This window comes from Melozone crissalis, unplaced genomic scaffold, assembly GCF_028551555.1.
Source record: "Melozone crissalis strain CALT ecotype California unplaced genomic scaffold, PUWL_Pcris_2 ptg000006l_1, whole genome shotgun sequence".
NCBI lineage: Eukaryota > Metazoa > Chordata > Aves > Passeriformes > Passerellidae > Melozone > Melozone crissalis.
Genome location: NW_026535784.1, coordinates 6,498,848 through 6,518,533, shown reverse-complemented (window position 1 = coordinate 6,518,533; position 19,686 = coordinate 6,498,848). Strand labels below are relative to the sequence as shown.

The 19,686-nt window shown below is 39.8% G+C and overlaps 1 protein-coding gene across 3 annotated transcripts in view; it reads right to left on the bottom strand.

Moving 5' to 3' along the window:
* Window positions 1-10,867, bottom strand: part of KCNIP4 (potassium voltage-gated channel interacting protein 4) — a 389,782-nt gene extending 378,915 nt beyond the window's left edge. Inside the window, exon 1 of one of the 3 annotated variants that reach the window (XM_054295935.1) lies at window positions 10,669-10,867. In XM_054295935.1, coding sequence (XP_054151910.1) covers window positions 10,669-10,729 — 61 coding nt within the window. In that variant the 5' untranslated portion in view covers window positions 10,730-10,867. Of the gene's footprint in view, window positions 1-10,219; window positions 10,452-10,668 lie in introns of those variants that run through there. The other 2 variants (XM_054295930.1, XM_054295936.1) reach the window with 2 other exon arrangements.
* Window positions 10,868-19,686: the final 8,819 nt, after the last annotated feature.

The following is a 19,686-nucleotide window of genomic DNA, read 5'->3' as shown; positions in this document are numbered from 1 at the left end:
TTCATCCATTTTGGGTACCAGGCTTTAAATGTAAGATTCACTTTAGGACTAGGAAACAGTTTGTATCAGGAAAGATAAATTCTTGAATAGATTAACCAACAATGTCATAAAGCACCCAGTAGTGGTGAATTTTAAGTACATTGAGCAAAAAGCCATCTGAACCAGAATATGAATATTTGATCCTGCCTTGGGGAATCAGGAGAAACAGGAAGACTTCTCACCTTCTCTTCCAAAACATTTTTCTGTGATTCCATGGATTTTTATCTCTTTTATCTCAAAATTACAAATGAAATCCAATGTAATAGAATTTTTGAGCTGGATTTTGTACCAGGCTCTACCCTTGAGCAGGCTGTATGGATTACACACAATTGTATGCAGTCAGCCTGGTTAGTCACTGTCTGCCTAGCAAGACAGTGCTAGGCAGACACAAACACAAACATGTAAACTTGATTGAGTATATGTCTATTTCTCTTGTCCTCAGCCAGAAAAGTCACAACTCTGCCAGCAGTAGGATTTTTTTTCTTATAATGAAAATTTCTCAAATGAAGATATTACACAAAAATCTCAGCATTCCTTGAGGAAGTTTTGTGTGCCAGAAAGCAAATAATTAACTGACTTTTAAAAGTTGCAGATTTGGTGATTTGGATTAGAAATGCTCTTCATTATTTTGAATAAATAAACAGGTTGTCTTTTGATATCTCTATTTACTTCTCACATTCTCATATTCTTTTTCATTATATTAGCATGGTGAGATTGTATTAGCATTACAGGGTGTATTGTCAATATAGCTGAGTATCCCCTACAGCCCCAGTTCTGGCCTATGAAATTATGGACTATGCAGGAAGAGACAAAAGCTTTGTTTCTTCCCTTCTCTGTAAGAAGTTTCAGAATCTGAAGAAGTAAAGTCAACTGTTCAAACAGTTATGAGTAAATGCTTTCTTAAGAATATCAGGATGATCCTCAGTTACAAACACTGCACTGAACTGCAGCTGCTGCAAGGTCAGGCTTTCAATCAGAATGAAACAGGCACTGATGAATCCAGAAGATCTACATTAATTGTTTGAGTGCAAGGTGCATTTAATCAATACACACCCCTCTTGGAACACAAAACATTCTGTGTTATTGCAACAAGAAACTACCTAATGAACTGTGTGTGTTGACTATTGCATACTCCTTTATTCTAACACTACACCTGCAGAATGGAAAGTATATATATCATCCCCACAGTCAGGATTGTGAGCTGCTGCCTACCAAGGGGTGGTTTGATAATGCCATCAACATTTTCTTGTTCGTTTTCATGGAGGAATTAGTCACTAAACTGACAGCATTTCTGTACATATTCTTTGTAAAAAGGCTTACATGAAAACACATTATTAATGCTTTGGGTTCTTTAAAGGAAAAGAAAAATACACCAAAAAAAGCCTACTTTCTTCTAAATTGTTCAATTGAAAAAGTCCTAACAGATTGTCAGCCTAGCAGCAATTTAAGTGCTGTTGATTAAAGCAACTGCTGATAAAACACTGCTTAATAAGACATTAGGAATTTACTGACACTTTTTAGGTAGTTTTACTATCTAAACAGGTCAAAACAATCCTACTTTTGCATTTCTAAGTATAAGCAGTCATTTTTGAACTCTGGCAAAGTAAAACAAGCTAAATTAAGAGTAGAGGTTTGGTATTTTTAGCACAACATGGGATTTTAGCTGAACACCTCCCATATTTTCAAGAACAAGAAAATGTACTGATTCTCAAGTCTGGGGCGGCTCAAGGCCTTTATATACAGGAAGAGATCTTTATAAGTCTATATTGAAACACAGAATTGCTTTATTCTAGTTTAGTATGAGAAAAGTAGCTGAATGCAAACAAAAGGTGTAACTGACAACAGTATTTTTATGAGTCAAAATAATGTCTAAATATTGTTCAACTCTGCAAGTGAAACAATAAACAAGGTGTGTAAGTCTGTCTAATTTTAAGTCCTACTAGTTCATATTTTTAGTAAAGATTTAAGGTATCGGGAGAAACTTGACAGCAGGTGTGCCATGTAAAGAACTATGTCCCTATACCCTCAGTCATGTCTGCTTCCCCCTCACTTAAACCTCCTCCACGTGCTATTTTTCCTCCAGTCTATCAGAATTCTGTTTTATAAAACATGCATTAGAGACCACCAGTTCCACTGGATGCATCACCTACTCTCCTCTCCTTTGACTGACAATCAAGCAACCAAGAAAGAAGCATGTAACCTAGAAATAACATCCCTCTGAGGAAAAAGATTATGCAAAAAAGGTCAGAAAGTGCCCATTGAGCTGAGGGATTCATATGTGCTTCCAAGTGACAGACTGACAGAAGCAGGAACCATCGCTTGACAGAGTTGGAGGTGTCAATCTCCTGCAAAGAGGTTTGCAGTCATCATCATGTAAAAGAAGGCAGAAAGGGCAACACCACCGCCTGTCTACCAAACCCATCCTGCTCTTTGACCTCCTCTTTCCCATCTACCAGCCAGAGGAGGCTGGAAGCAGCACCTTTGAAGCAAACAGTATAGTGAGTAGATAGATCCTAGACACAGAGGTACTTCTCTCATTTACCCAATTCTGCAAGATAATGCACAATGCAAGATATTAAAAAAATAAATAAATAAAAACGGAACTGGGAAACTCCACTTGATCACCGCCACAAAGATCAATGAATAATGCAGTATATAAAGTAGACCTAGTTACTGAAGCAATACCATGAAATTCTCTGTATTTTAATCATACTGCACATCATCACAACTTGCACACCTACTTTGTTTATTTTTCTTTTTCTTATTCATCTTAGATTTGGTAGACTGTCTGTGCAGAAATCAGGGCAGCACCTAAGTGTGTGTGTATGTCAATTACAGCACCTTTTTTAAAATAACAACGAATTTTAATGTATATTTGTTTCAGTTACCAGACGGTGGATGCTGCCACCACACAATACCTCAAACAAAAAGCCTAGATTTATCTTTCTTTATAGATAGCATTACAACAGATGATACTTTACAATAAACTCAAATGTCCATAAATCAACATGGAAAATAATACACAGAATAGAAAGACTGCATCAGAAAATATGCAGTATACAACTCACTTACTGAGCATTGGAATATAAGCCAACAGTCAGAATGATTAAGGACATCTGGATAGCCTGGGTTAAAACCAGCTACATTGTCAAAACTCAAGACCTATGGTGATCTGAAGAAACACCTAGCATACTGCTACCAGCACACAATGAAGCAAAACATGAATCTATGGTTGCATATCCCTGATACACATCTGTTATGTTGCTTCAATGGACTATTCTTCAGGACTATTCTTTCTCCTACATTTTTTAAGACAGAATCCCTAAAAACAGGATTCAATTATCTCTAAAGGTAAGAGAACAGCAGATCCCCAAGTCCACTTGCTCAGACGCCACTAAAGCCACACACATAAAAGGCATTTCCTGGTCTTTGTCCTCTCCTTTCTTTTAACCACTCAGGTGGGGACTGTAATCCCACAGTGCACTTTCCATTCTCCACACAGCCCAGGGAAAGCACAGGCACAGACAGGGATGCTCCTGCCAGCCGTGGCGCTAACTCTGTGCGTGTGTCTGTGTGTCTGTGTCTGTTTGTCTCTGTGTGTGTGCCTGTTTGTCTGTCTGTGTGTCTGTGTCTATGTGTCTGTGTGTGTGTCTGTGTGTCTGTGTGTGTGCAGGGGCTTGCCCTGACCCCTCGCAGTGCCTGGACAGGGAGGGAGCACCTCCTGCTGCAAAAGGCCCAGGAGCTGTTGGCGCAACACGCTTTGGCACACTCTAAAACAAACAATCTCAAAAAGGGTCAATCTTTCTCGAGCGTTCTTTGAAACTATGAGCTGCAACATTTATGGAAAAAAAAAAAAAAACAACCAAAACAAACAAACAAAACACCATTATAGCAGTACTGGTGCAGGGATTTTGAAAATGTGATTACAGATTGCTAATTTATGGTGCTTAGAATGTACACAGACATCTCTATATATTATAAAATCCCAAACCTCCATGTTCGGTTGCAATAGGGCTTGTATCTGACAGATGTTATATAGTGTGACTTTCAAAAGATCACTGTTTCAAGTTGCATCATGTAACCATGTTAAATTATTTTTTTAAAAATCAAACTTTTTTTTTTCTTTTTCAATTTACTGCAAATACTTGGGATAGATCTTTTCTTCATATAATGTTTTTATTTTGGCACAAACTTGTTTTTCAATGTGCTTTTATTATAACCCAGTCTGTAAAATCACTGAAATTTCTAAGTCAAATAACTACATTTAATTTTAAAAATCCTTATTCACTGCAATTGTTCCCACCAGTATCAAAAGGTTCAGGAATAGTCACAATAATCAAATGACTTACTGTGATGATATGCTGTTCTGGTTGTTCCCACTGTGAAGAATCAGACCCATCATCACACTTTATGGTTACTGTTTACCTTTCTAATAAATCCTAAATGTTCCTCTGGATTATTAATAAAAGTTTGATTTTAAAAAAAATATGTTCTCTACTAAAGCCTATTAACTACAGCAATATTCATAATATAACTATCTGGAGATAAAGAGAGGTAACTGAAAATTGTGAGAACAAGAAAACATTATCAGTAAAATTGAGGGGCTATTTACCTGTAAATAAAACAGCAAACCTTTTCTTACTGACTGATTTATATAGATCAACCACCTTGAAGTCTATGTCTTAGGATATTCAGATTTTGAAGATTTTTTTATGCTGTCACCACTTGGCAACTTTGTGGCATATGGGTATAATGTGCTGTGTAGTGCTAAACTGTGCTTGGGGATTATGCATTAGCTGGTGAAAAATACTTGGTAGACAAACAAAGGTATTATCTCCTACAGTAAAATCCAAACATTTAAATGCATCATTTTTCTGAATAGGGCAAACTGTCTATATTTTAGCATTCTCTATTATCACACATTCCACCTCTAGTTCATTTCTCCAGTGGACACAAAAGAACCTGTGACTTCAATACCACTGTTTGTGTTACAGCAGTGTAAATTATAAACATAAAACAGGGGATCACAACTATAAAGTGTACCTCTAAAGAAATTTGCTTTATAGGTGAAAAAGAATATAAAAGAGAAACACTATATCTATTTTCAGAGCTCTGACAGAGAGCTCCTTTTAATACCATATTAAGTCTCTGCTGGGCTGCCAGAAATAAAACACAGTATGAGCTCAGATATACAGCTTTTATTCTGTGTTTGGGTTTATTCTTAGAGGCGAATGGATTCAATATATTTCCAACCCAACCACATATTTTAAACTGCTGCCAGTTTATTGCTGTCTACAGATCTCCCAAATTCAGGGAAATAAATCTAGAGCCCAACCTCCTCGCTGCTGCATACATGAAGGTGATAACAGAAACAATCTCTCCTGTAGTGTGTGAGAATGGAAAATGATGAGGGAAAAATAAATCGAATCATGTTCTATATGATCCTAAAGCTCCTGTAACACAATTACGAGCTAACAACTGAGAACATCACAGAAAACTGGATTCCATGCTTTCCACAATTCTATAGGCCCCAAAACACATACATTCACTTCTCTTCCTCATTCTACCTGGTGTCCTCAGTGGGAAATCCAGGCCAAACACTACTTAGCCATCAAAGCAATGGAAAGCAAAGCCCTTGCCAGAGAAACCAGGATTCTGAAAAGACAGCTACTATGGAAAAACAAATGCCTATGTCAAACTGTTGTCCATTTGCTTTTGGTGCAGCCACACATTACAGTTCAAGCCAAACATTATGGAGACAAATCATCCATTAAACACCTCCACCACACTGTGCTCCAAATAATGAAGGTTTAGTATCTGCACTTCTTAAGTCCCAGAAGTGTGTGCTGATAAGGAAGGGAATCCTACTTGGTTCAGACTGTGTCAACTACAGCTACTGAAATTTGGATCCTTGACTTCCAAGACCACAACTGTTTGCTAATGTTTTCTCTCTCATCTCAAACAGGACTAATGGTCTCTGCTCATAGGAGACAATAAATGGCCAGCATCTGCTTGGCAAGGAAGAGTTCAAATACAGTCTATTTTGGTACCTGAAAGAAAGACAGGACCAGCAGAATTGGTGAGGGGGATGGGGAGATGGTAGTAGGACAGCCTGGCAGGAATGCACATATCCATGAAACAGTGAAGCAATCAGGCGTTGTATTTTTAGATACTTTCTTTTTCAAGAGCCAAAGATTCCGAATAAATCACAATGGCAAACTGAGAGACTGAGATGGGATAGATTACAGCTGAATGCTGCACAGATCAAATATTCAGCTCCAACCCAAAGTCCTAAGTGCTTATCTGATACACTATAAAAGCTTTCCATGACACACACCAGCTACCTCTTTTATGGCAACTCTTCCTGTGAGGTACCAAATCTGCCTCTATACATTTCAAAAAGTCTAATAACCCCAGGAAAGCATAAATTCTCTAAGCCAAGTACACCTGAAGCTTGTCCAGACGTTCAGTTATTTATATATCATCTCTCCCAGCATAGGTAGTAATCTTGAAAGACAGTATAATTAAGAAGAAAGCTTTATTTTGTAAAAATTAATGTTTACATTATGTAAAATTTATATTGAGGAAAGCCTTTATTTTCAGCATTCATGTCAAATATGACTCTCTGTAACAGAATTTTGCATGTAATTACTTCTTTATACTCATTGAACAGAGGAACTGGAGAGGGAGGCAGAACTCAAATTTTATACAGAGGCTTATGCTGCAGTCAGTTCTCTCAAGTGTCAATTGTTTCCTCCACCCTGCAGGAGTAGAATGTATATTTTACACTGAAAATATTTGCATCTCCTTGCACGTCCATCACACATATACATCCTTTATTAGTTCGTGAGTCCATTTAATTTATTCCTTCCTTTACGTATTTACAGATTTCACAGGAAAAGCATTGCATTTGGAAGCAGCACTTCTAGCACAAGATAGTCCAGCACCCTGTTCATCAGAATCTTGAAAGAATCCAATGATGAAGAGTGTCTGGAGACAACAGATCATTAGTAAAAATAGTAAGGCTGACTCCTGATTGACAGCTCATTCTTTGGATGGAGCTCCCAGACCAACCAACTCATCACATTGATATATTCATATGGTGCACATCACTTGGAAAGTCACTGCCTGCTTTTCATTGTGTCAGATGAATCCCAACTGGGATGTAAAGAAATTGGTCCAATACCCACTACTAACATATAACAGATTTTGTACCTCAACACGTGAGATACAAAATCTGTTTCCTCCTTTCCCCCTTCCCACCTCTTCTTTTTTTCCTGTTATTGTTTCCCAGTATATTTTTTTATCACTTTATTACTTTATCTTAGCATCCATTTTCCTAACTTCCTATTTTCAGCTTATTCAATATGTAATTTTTTGTCCTTTTAGCACTATTTCCTTTGTCTTCTAAGAATGCCCCAAGCAACAAGATAAGTCATTCATTAAAAGCAAAAGTGAGCACTATTGCGCAAGGATGTCCCAGAGGTATGGCAGAGAATATTTAACTCTAAGTAAACATAAAGTTGGATAAACACTGCTTAATAATACTATTTGGTCCATTGTGGTACTTCTGCCCACAATGTAGAAATTACAACTCTTTTCATAACATGAACTGCCTTGTCTAATAATTGAAACTCTTTAAAACTTGGCATAAATGACACCATGGCTTTCATAAATATTTATGTTTTCTGAATAAGCATGGTCACACTGGTCAGCACAATGCCCATTCTGAATTCATCACACCCTAAAGCAAAGCAACCAGTTGCTGTGATAATGCCTTATTCATATTAGTATTCCCAACAGCTTAAGTTTGTCCTAGATATTGAACCCACAGGACATTTTGTGATTAAACTTGTTCTTACCCACACAAACTTTTACTGATAATCTCCCTCTGCTCTTCTCATTTTGCTAAGACACTGCATGCCTTTACCCAGCAGCAGATGAGTTTTGACTATCACTGGCACAAATGCAGCTTTCTGATAGATAAAACATTGATAAAGACAATCTCATGAGGCAGAGGAATGAAACAGTTCATCCTTACAATGGCTCAGTATTCCACAGAGGAAACAGTCTCATACTTCAACAACTCTCAGTAGTGCTTCAATTGACATTAATTTGAATGCCCTTGAATCAGAAGAAGCCCTGCAAGGTGCAAAATTAAATGTAAGGAGAAGATCAGCTTAAGGCAGTCACTACCTGTTAAAAGGCATAAAATGTTGCCTTTTTCATTAATAATTCTCATTATTCAAGCTGCCTGTGCATTTTTTTGGGTTTTATTTCACTTGGAAAATGAAATTGAGGAACAGTCGCACTTTTGCTGGTTTCATTTTCTGACTCTCGTGCATTAACATCAAATCCCCGTAACAGCTCTACTGCAGGCATTACCATTTAAAAATGACTAACGTTTGAAGCTATGATTCTATTTGAAGAGAATTAATGAGAAAAAAATCCACCTTCCTTGTTAAAAATGCAACAGACAGGTACATTCAGAAATGCTGATGGCACTGAAAATGAGTTGAACATTTAAGAGCCTGAAGGGAGACAGCTAGAGAGAAGTGTAAAGGAAAGTTTAGACAAAAAGGGCCAAAACTGTGGGAACATGAAAATAAATGGGCTGTCTCACATAAGAAGAAAGCCCAAAGGAGTGAAGCTAGACACTTGTTAGCTTCACATCTCATCACACTGGTGTTATCTGTTGAGTAATGTATGTCATTCTCCAAAAGAAAGGAAGTATTTCCTTCTAGCTCTGTCATTTTTATCTTTCTGGCATTCTTTTTCTGGCATAAAAACTTACTTTTGAGAAATGTTTTTCGCACAGTAAGTCATGTTTCAGTCAGATTTTGCTTGCTCTAAAAGAGTGCAAAAGTGTAACTTACTTCTTTTCACTATTACAAGCTTGAAGTGAATTAAAGCTGTCATTAATTTTTAAAAGCTACTATGCATGCATATCAAGAGAACCAAAAGAGAAAACACATCTAATATACAGCTCAACTGAAGGCAATTTCCATAAAAACATCATCTGGGTATTTCCTATTACTTGCATGACATGGATTCAGATATTCCCCCAATTTTTGTATAGACACTTTCCTGCTACTGCGAACTATACCTGTTAGAAAAAAAAAAAGTTAGCCTTTAAACTCTCTTTATGCTTCAATACCTACATTAATGATCCATAAACCAAATAATTCCTCAACAGCAGCTGTACAAACCCACTATGCCTGAATCATGACCCCAGTATTGTTTAGGCTGAACAGTCCTGCATGGTGGTTGCACAGGTAGCCAAGAGCCTGCTCGGCGTTTGTCTCTGATGATGTATGTGTTATGGAAAAACAGTTGGACTTCCAGACCTCTAAGAGGCTATAGCCAGAAGGCTGAAGTGGTACATGGAGGGAAAAGCCTAAATTATAACTTGAGGGTGCTGGATCTGAAAAGTAGCAAGAAGTATCACAACACCACTTTTGTGGCCATGTTCCTTATTGGATAATTATAATGACGACACATTTTTTCCCAAAACTTTAGTGAAATGCAAAGACAGATTTACAATTGAGCTGATAGCACAGTCAAATACAGAAGTTCCCTATCCCCAACGCAAATGATCTGGTATCCTACATGAAACGCTACACATTCTAAAACATAAAAAAGCTAGGACATTAAGAAAAGAGAAAAACCCCGTACAATCCAGCAGGAAACACATGGCTGCGAACCTCTTCAAGCAAGCAGAAGATGCATTCTGAAGCATTAGAAATCAAGCAAATGGTGGGATTGCACTGAGTCTTTCAAACAACTTGTTGGTAAGGCTACTATTCTACACTGGCATCACAGTTTATGAGAAATCTAGCTGCAAAGCAAGAAACACCTTTTCTAAGAAAATAAGTTTTCCCTGTTTTTGACTGCCTGTTTTGCAAAGTTTTTCATTAACTGTCCAACTATCCTCTGCTTATCCAGCTGGCTTGAGCTGAACACCTTTCTCGGCAACACTTACACACACTGCACCCAAGAAGCTTCGTTCTTAAATAACTGGGAAAAAACTCTTAGCACTCCAGGAGTCAAAATCCCTGTGGAGGATAGCAAGACATGTTTTTTTCCTCCCTAAAATTCAAGTTATCCTGTAGCCTTTCTCAGGTGAATGTGTAACGGCAATGTGAGCTACAGAGAAAGAAAGGCACCAAAGAAGGCTTACCAGAAGAAGCTGGTCTCCATCAAATAGCTGCCACTTAGGCATCAGAGAGGTGCAATGGAGACCAAAGCAGGAGGTGTAAGGGAGCCTGACCAAAATTACCTCCTGAAGTTGGTCACTAGAGAGGATGTGCCCTGGAGGATCACTCTCAGCCCCAAGTCGTTTCAGCAAAGGCAAAAGTACCAGTTAGGTCAGAGCAGGCAGCTTAGGGCGGGATTCGCGAAGCCCCTGAACGCCTCTCAGCCCGAATCCCAGGCAGAAGCGTTCGCTTACCGTCCCCATAGCCACGCACACATCCATCTGCCCGCGGGCGCGCTCGCCCCTCGCACGGGCAGGCAGCTCCCCCTCCCCGCCCCAGCCGAGCAGCCACACTCGCTGCCAGAGGAGAGGGGACGAGAGCCCCGGTTAACCCAGAGGAGCAGCCTCGCGTCCCCGCGCTGCCCGCGTCCTACCGCCTGTGGAGCTGGCCTCCTCCAGCTGCGCCGAGATGCTCTCCACTCGCCTCACGTCCATGCCGGGAGGCGCCCGGAGCCGCGCCGGGAAAGCGCGGCAGCACCGCCGCAGCGGGGCCGCGCCGGAGCGGAGCGGGGCTGGGCACGGCGGAGCGGAGCGGGATGGCAGCGGGAGCGGGAACGGGAGCGGGGCTGGGAGCGGCGGAGCGGAGAGGGAGAGGGAGCGGGAGCGGGAGCGCGGCCCCGCCTCGGCGGCGGCGCCTCCCCCGCCACCCGCGCGGCGCGGGGCGGGCTCGGCGCGGGGCTCCGGCGGGGCCGCGGCCGCGACCCCTTCCCTGCCGGGACACGGAGTGCTCGGGCTCCCTTATCTCCCCATTCCCTGCCGGGACACGGAGCGCTTGGGCTCCCTTACCTTCACCTTCCCTGCCGGGACACGGAGCGCTTGGGCTCCCTTACCTTCCCCTCCCTTCCCTACCGGGACACGGAGCGCTTGGGCTCCCGTACCTTCCCCTCCCTTCCCTACCGGGACACGGAGCGCTTGGGCTCCCGTACCTTCCCCTCCCTTCCCTGCCGGGACACGGAGCGCTTGGGCTCGCTTACCTTCCCCTTCCCTGCCGGGACACGGAGCGCTCGGGCTCCCTTACCTCCCTCCCCGAGCTGTCCCGGGGCCGCAGCCGCCGCGGGGCTGAGCTGGCACCTGCGCCCCGGAGCGGCTCGGAGCGGGGGCGGCCGTGGGGACTGCCCGGGCCGGGGTCCGGCAGGGTCGGGCCGCACGCAGGCGGTGCCCACATCACCTGTTAGCCGCAGGCTGCCCCGGACACGGAGCGCACACAGGCGGCGCCCGCATCACCTGTTAGCCGCGGGCTGCCCCGGACACGGAGCGCACCGAGCGCAGGGGAGCTCCCATCGCAGCTGCGCCCCTCGGACATCTCCGTCAGGCTTAGCACAGGCTGGGGGCACTCCCGAAGCCCCAGCGTATATTTTCGTAAAGGCATTTTAAGACATCTTCTTAACACCTCTAATTTATCAAAGTCTACTATGACATATGACATACCATTAGAAAATACTTCAATAATGATAGTTCTCCCAGTTCAATTTTACACAGTTAATTTTTCAGTCTTTACGATTCCATCTATCCCTGCATGAATAGTGACGTGTTTCAGAAATCCCAGTTCTCCTCGTTGTGTTCAGCCCCAAAAAATTATAGTAATTCTTTTCAAGGCACATAAGGGTTATAGGCTTAGCTACCCAGTACCTTAGTTTTGACATCTTATTTCGTATTATTCCTGGATCCTTGTATTAATAAGATTCTTACAAGTTGAAAGATAAAGGAGTAATTCCTATGCCGTGTTGCCAACCAATGCTTTAGGAAAGGATTTATATCTCCTTTTATTCACTGGGATGAACTTATGTCTGATTCAACCCCAAAATGATGGAATGGCTGAAGTCTTGAATGGACAGAGAAACCACAGTGTAGCATAACGCTTGCCAAGAACAACACAATGTCGGGGAGCTTTTGCCAAGTGTTATTTTTTGACAAAAATACATTCGCTGACAGAGGTTGAGGTAAGGCTGTGGAGAGATAGGATTCAGAGCACTGTATTTGTCATATACCCTCAAAATATTTCCCTTTTGTAAGGTGAATCCTCAAGTAGACAGGAGAGACAGGATTCAGAGCACTGTATTTGTCATATTCCCTCAAAATATTTCCCTTCTATAAGGTGAATCCTCAAGTAGTCAGGATATGGCTCTTCTCATCAAAGAAATTTAAAGTAGTAAGAACAGAGATCAGGATTTTATCTCATTATCAGAATTTGAGCTTACTTTGAAGCTAACCTTACAGAAAACTCTAATGTATCACAATTCAGAGCAAACCTTCTCATTACATATACACAGTTTTCAGAGTGGAGCAATTCATATTTACAATATGAATACACATATTTACACTTCCCTTTGCTCTACACCAACATTGTATCAGAACTCTGTAAGTTATAAAACATCTCTAAATGTATGGGAGCAGCTGGCCATAGCAGATTGAACTAAGGCAGGAACGGTAGTAATACATCAAGAATACCCATACATTCATCTTGTGTCTTAGAATGAATTAAAGGTATACAGCACAACATGAAACAGAAGTGCCAGAAGTGCCTACCAGGTTTTTACAGATAAGGTGGTGTGTGTCAATTCAAAGATGAATTGTGTCTGAGGCAAAGGAAAAAGAAAGCGACCCAAATAAACTGAACTGTCTCCATAAATCTGCATGTTTCCCTCAATCTCATCTGCTTTATTTTTATGCTTGCTCTCCTTGTTTCCATCCATTTGCTCTTTGTCTCCTGTTCTTCTTGATGGGCCTGGTTCCAAGTAATTTTCTCTGCATACTCCTTCATTTTTGTTCTCTTGAGTTTTAAATATTTCTCTTACAAAAACTTGTGTCATTTTGATATTCTATGTAAAACAAAATGTTCATATCACAATGGGACATTTTTCCAAATTTGCTTTAAAGGGCAAATTCTTTATTGTTTACCAAACCTGATTAAGTTTCCTCCAATTAGCATGTCAAGCCCAAGTATCTGCTCTATGTAACATCCAGTAAAAATTGACATCAGCTGTGATTTCATCCCTTCTATATAATTACATTTCAACATATAATTGTATTTCTACAAATATAGAGTTTCATTCTAGTTTCTACTTTTCAAAATATATAACGACTTCCTTTCTTCCTTATTTGTTTCAAATATATCTTTTGGAGCTAAATACTGATAATACTTTGAGCATGTATTTAATGTTCCATGTAGAGCTGAAGACTTTTTTCCAGTGCCTTATGATAAAATTTTAATTTCTTCTTGAAGTAGTTGATGTAGTTTCTATCTAATTTTTAAATTAGAATCTGGGTAAGCATATTCCTGTTTCCCTCAAATGTATACTAACTGGAAAGACTTAACATAATTGTAATGCAGTGTGTCCAAATTAAGTTCAGATTTCCACATCTGTTTAAAAGGTGTCATATGTGAAATTAAGTGTTAAATCATGATGCTAAAATAATGATAAAGGAGTCATTTTCTTCCAAAAGAGAAAATCAAATCATTGGTGAATAAAAAATAACCAGCAGGATTTCTGGTGGTAACATGTTCCCAACAGGAAGGGCTTGGGGTTTTTTCCTACCTCTTGGTGTAGATGAGAAAAGGCTCAGACGCAGAAATTGTGCAGCAATACCCAAATATTCAGTCCTTTCAGTCCCTTCTGCTCCCCCACTGGTCTTGGGACATCTGCAAAGGTTAACACAGTAGTCTAGCTATGTTACTCAAATTGTATCAGCACTAAGAAACTGAATATTATATCATTAAAATTTTGAATAGAACAAATAGAAGCCACAAAATATCCAACACATCCATGTTGCTTTCTCAGCCTGTCCAGAGAAGCCATTTATTTTGGCAGCGCTTCCTCCGCTAGAGAATGGCTCTCCAGGTGGGAGATTTCTTGATGCCCAGAAGAATTCATCATTAGGTTACATTTTGTGACTGCATGTCACTCACAATGTTTTTCAAAAGCAAAAAAGAAACCCAGCAGCTAAATCAGTCTGTCACTTACATCTAGGAAAAATATTCTTCCTTCTCCAAAAAGTAATAAAAGTTAATTTTGCTATTTTTTATTCAGAAATGGGAAAGAAACTGTTCTTCACTCTATGATACATTTTAAGAATATTTTTGTTCTCAGAAGTGTATTTCATTTAGGTTTGAGTCATTCAGTGTAATAATGTATCCTTAAAAATAATTGTGTGTATTCTATACCACAAAAAATGAACAGTAATTTGGCCGTACTCAAATATTTCATGTCTGTGATAAAGTACTTGGGAAAAATGAGAAGTGTCTGAAGCTCTGAGTGCTCTGTCCCCCTGTTGAGGGGTGTGCATTGGTGTCAGAGCCAAGCTGCTGTGGTGGTGGGGCTGCAGGCTCCAGACAATGTCCCAGCAGGTCCACCCCATGGCACAGCTGAGCCCATCGGCCACCTCAGTGGCACCTCTAGGGAAATATATTAAAGGAGGGGCACAAAATGCTGAGGAAGGGGGAGGGAGAGCAGCAGTGCCAAGGTCAGAGGAAAGGGGAGGTGCTCCATGGTGGAGCCCTCCCAAAGGAACTGAGGCCCATGGAGGACATACACCATGACACACCAGCATACACCATCATACACCTTGACACACCATCATACACCATCATACACCATGACACACCAGCATACACCATCATACACCATGACACACCAGCATAACACAGCATCATACACCATCACACACCATAACACATCATCATACACATTGACACACCATCATACACCATCATACACCTTGACACACCATCATACACCATGACACACCACCATAACACACCATCATACACCATCACACACCATCATACACCATCACACACCAGCATACACCATCATATACCATGACACACCATGACACACCATCATACACCATGATACGTGACAATACACTGACACACCATCATACACATTGACACACCATCATACACCATTATACACCTTGACACACCACCATAACACCATGACACACCATCATATACCATGACACACCACCATAAGACCATGACACACCATGACACACCAGCATACACCATGACACACCATCATACACCATGACACACCACCATAATACACCATCACACACCATGACACACCATCATACACCATGACACACCATCACACACCATCACACACCGTCATACACCATAACACACCATGACACACCATCATACACCATGATACGCGATGATACACTATGACACACCAGCATACACCTTGACACACCATCATACACCATTATACACCTTGACATACCACCATAACACCATGACACACTATGACACACCATCATACACCTTGACACACCATCATACACCATTATACATCTTGACACACTACCATAACACCTTGACACACCATCAATACACCATTATGCACCATGACACACCATCATACACCATTATACACCTTGACACACACCATAACACCATGACACACCATGACACACCATCATGCACCTTGACACACCACCATAACACACCATCACACACCACCATAACACCATGACCCACCATCATACATCATGACACACCATCATACACCATCATACTGCTGCCCATGGATAAACCCAGGCCAGAACAGAAGAAAAAAGTAAGAAAGAAGAAGCAGCTCTTGAAAGCAGATTGTTTACTACCTGCAGTATGAACAAAGAAGGGAAAGAAGCGACTGGATTACACTTGAGCCTGGAAAGGGGGACAAAGTGCTTTCCTTTTTAGGTGTTTTTCTTCTTTACTTTACAATGCCCAAGTTAATAAAAAAATGTTTTCAATAAATTAAGCTAAATTCTCCAAGTCTGTTTTGGCAAATACAGTAACTGCTGAATGATTTTTCTCTATTTCTTTTGACCCACAAGTTCTTGTGATTTTCTCCCCTGTCCCACTAGGTGTGGGGGTAAGCAAGCAGGTCTGCAGATACTTGGCTCCAGCAGGGCTTGACCCAGTATAGGGTATATATGGGAGAATTCAAAATACAAAATGAAATTCTAGGTATAGGAAAGATGGCACAGAATACTAACAAACTACTCTTCCCTAAAACCCTGGAGCTTTGATAGTCAAGATTTCCTACTAGCACAGTCTAGTTTTAGAGAGCTTTCCGAAAGAGTAATCTTGAATATTCTGATTTTTCGGCCTATTAAACCTTAACAAGGACAATTCTTCAAAGGAGCATTGTGCACCATGTATCCTCATCCTTACACAGAAATAAATATCATGCAACAATGAAGGCCAGCCCTTGAACTTATCAAAAACTGGCTTTTAGTATTGCTAGAACTTGTTACTAAATAAGTAAGAAGAAAAGGTGAGAGCCTCCTTTCCTTGAAATTTAATTTGTTTTTTATAATAACATCTTGTAGTAAGTTCCTTAAGGATTAGAAGCAATTTGATTTACTGTAAATGAGTAACACATCAGTCCATATGTGACAGCAAAAAAAAAGAAGATAACATCATTTAGCAACATTGTAAAAGAAGGTTAAAACATTATTTATTCTAATTTGAATATTATCTCCATATGTCAAACAGTCAAGATGTGGATTGATTTCTTTTTGGGGCATTTGAAAAATCCTCAGGGGAGTAAGTAGGGGCTCACCCTTCATTCAGTGTTGGTGGGAAATAAGTACGTTTTGTTCCTTCAGAACTAAGATCCTAAGATCCACCTTATTTTTGTTTTTCTTTCCCTGTTTTTCTACTGTTGATTCTTTCTTTGCTGGCTTCCCTTCAGTGTGATGCAGATGATTGGAGTGGCTTCATTGCTAAATGCCAGTATTTAGATATTTGAGATTTGATTTGTGAGACTGTTGTGGGTTTATACCTCATTTCAACTGTGATTCATAGTTTATAATAGCCACACTGCAGATTTTTTAGAAGAAAGTCATTACAAACTAAGGCAAGGTTATATTGAAAAAAACCACATGTAATATTCAACTCAACTTTGTTGCACTGCTTGAAGACTTCCTAGACATAATCTGTATCGTTTAATCTAAATCTGTATCATATCTGTATCATTTAATCTAAATTGTTGTCGAATTGTTTGCTGTCATTATTAGACTGTCACTAAAGTTATCTCACTGGTAAACCTGAGTCAATATAAGGTTTTATATTTCCATCAACTTTACAATAAAAAATATCTTTGTAGTTTTTAAGAATAGAAGAGTATTGGGAGCAAATTTACCTGCTGCTGAAATGTAGCCAACTTCAGAAGACACAGCTGAAAAACAATGCATTAGACAAGTGTAGGTTGGAGAAAAAGATTAGATGCAGGGTAATTACACTGCATCTAATCTATGTTCTTGTGGGGGAAATCTATAGTGTTTTATATAATATAGATCATAGATAGGCTTTACAATCTAATGTGAAATACCTGCTTAGTGGTCTGTCCTAGGCTCCAAAGAGACAAAAGAAAAACCTAAACAAAAAATAGCAATAAAACCTCCTGAGCTGACTCTGGTGTAGGAGAGTGCCCAGACAGGCAGTTTATGGTAGAATGATTTCTCAACACTCTTTTGGCAGTTTTACATTCAGCTGCATGCTGGTTTTCTATGGCTTTTCGTCCTCCATCCTCATCAGGTAATTCTGCACTCTGCTCCAGTAAATCCTTACCCCCCTCCACTTCTCCATCTCCCCTCCATTTCTTTTTCCCTTTCCTATTTACCTCACACATCGTTTCTCGTGAAAAACCGAGTAACAGCAGAAAGGATAATGGCTTTTATGTTCAGCTTGTGAGATCACAGAGCTGTAGTGCTCAGCACAGCCAACGACAGGATCTAACTGAATACAGTTTTTCATATTTTCCATTTTTAAATCCACATCCACCAAGTTTCCAGATGACAGGGCTTTAAGAATAAAAGTGCAGGGGATCTTAGCTAACTCAAAAACCAGTCCATAGAATATCAAACAATAATTACTAATACAAAATTTTAAAATTTCAGAATGTTTTAAAGCATTTTGTTCCTAAGATATTTCCTCTAGATTTATGGCACTAGTGATTCATTGATGGATATATGGAAAGACAGTAATCTCACCTATTGTTAGTGCATCTAAATAAAGAGATAAAGGCCAAGTTCTCTCTTTAATGGCAACGATATTCTTTTTTGAAAGAGCCCAGTCTATATGGGGAGACCAAAAGAGATCATTCATCCTCATATAAAAAAGTCCAAGAGGGATATGGCTGCTATATAAATACATCAGACAGGTAAAAAAAAGTGAAAGAATAAAAAAGCTCTTTCAGCTAAATGTCAATGCGGGAGGCAGAGAAAATTGTATAATCTATAAATTTAGGTTGTATATTTAACGAAAGTTGCTAAGCATTAAAAAATTCCAGTACTGGGATGCCCTTCCAAAATGGATGGGAGGAAAGGCAAAATAAATGTTTTGAGGCAAAGCTTGATAACTCTGATGGGATGCCTGTGATAACAGAGCTCTATGAATATAAATCATATACATATGATTTCCTTTTATTAACAAGTAAAGCTTGTGAATAGAAGACCAAATTCATAATACAGCATGAGTCACAGGAAAAGAGCTACAATGCTCATGCAGAGATTACATAACACAATATATATAATAATAAGAGCCTCTACAGTCTACATTTATTCCTGTATATAATATCATGAAAACTTGCAGGACATGATAGAAGTCTTTCACATTGAAATGGTTGCTCCAAGGAAGACAGCGATCAATTGTCCATGGCTAATGTCAGTGCAGGAAAAGAAATACGCTTAGGTAGGAGCAAAGAGGAAGTCAAAATTTAGGGAAAATTTTCTAACCTCTAAGGCAGGCAAATAGAACAGTTTTATGAAGTGGTCAGTGGAATATTCATCATTGAAGTGTTTATTTTAGCTGCTTCATAGATAACTGCTGAAGAGAGTCTAAAGCTTTTGTCACAGCACAACATTGCTATAAATCTTGAGGTATATTTTCTCCATATATATCCTTATGGCTGCATGATTAAAAGAATGGTGTTGATTTAATTGAGAGGGGAATTTGGCCAGAAATGGTCCTACTTTCTCAGCTCTCGATCCCCATTTCTCCTACATAACTTGTACTTCTTAATTGTGCAGGTTTATTCTATGAAACAGAGATGTATTTCCTGATTATTTTCTAAGACGCTTTGTTTCTTAATTTGCATACCTGAGTATTCTGTTGTCATGGAAATCTCTCCTCTGAAGCCCTTGAAGACCAGCTCTCTTGCTTCAATTCTGTTTCAAATTTTCTGCATCAACTAATCTTAATTCTTACTCCAAGTTTTCCACGTATTGTTGTCACATCTAAATAACACAGTACTAAAGCTCCTTGGCTCAAAACCTCATCCATAAGAATGCAAGGTTCACTTCAAACAAGTGTACTAGGTCTAGTACAAAGGCATTTTTGACTCATTTTATTTTATTTGGCTATTTTTAATTCTTTCACTGAAGAACCACCC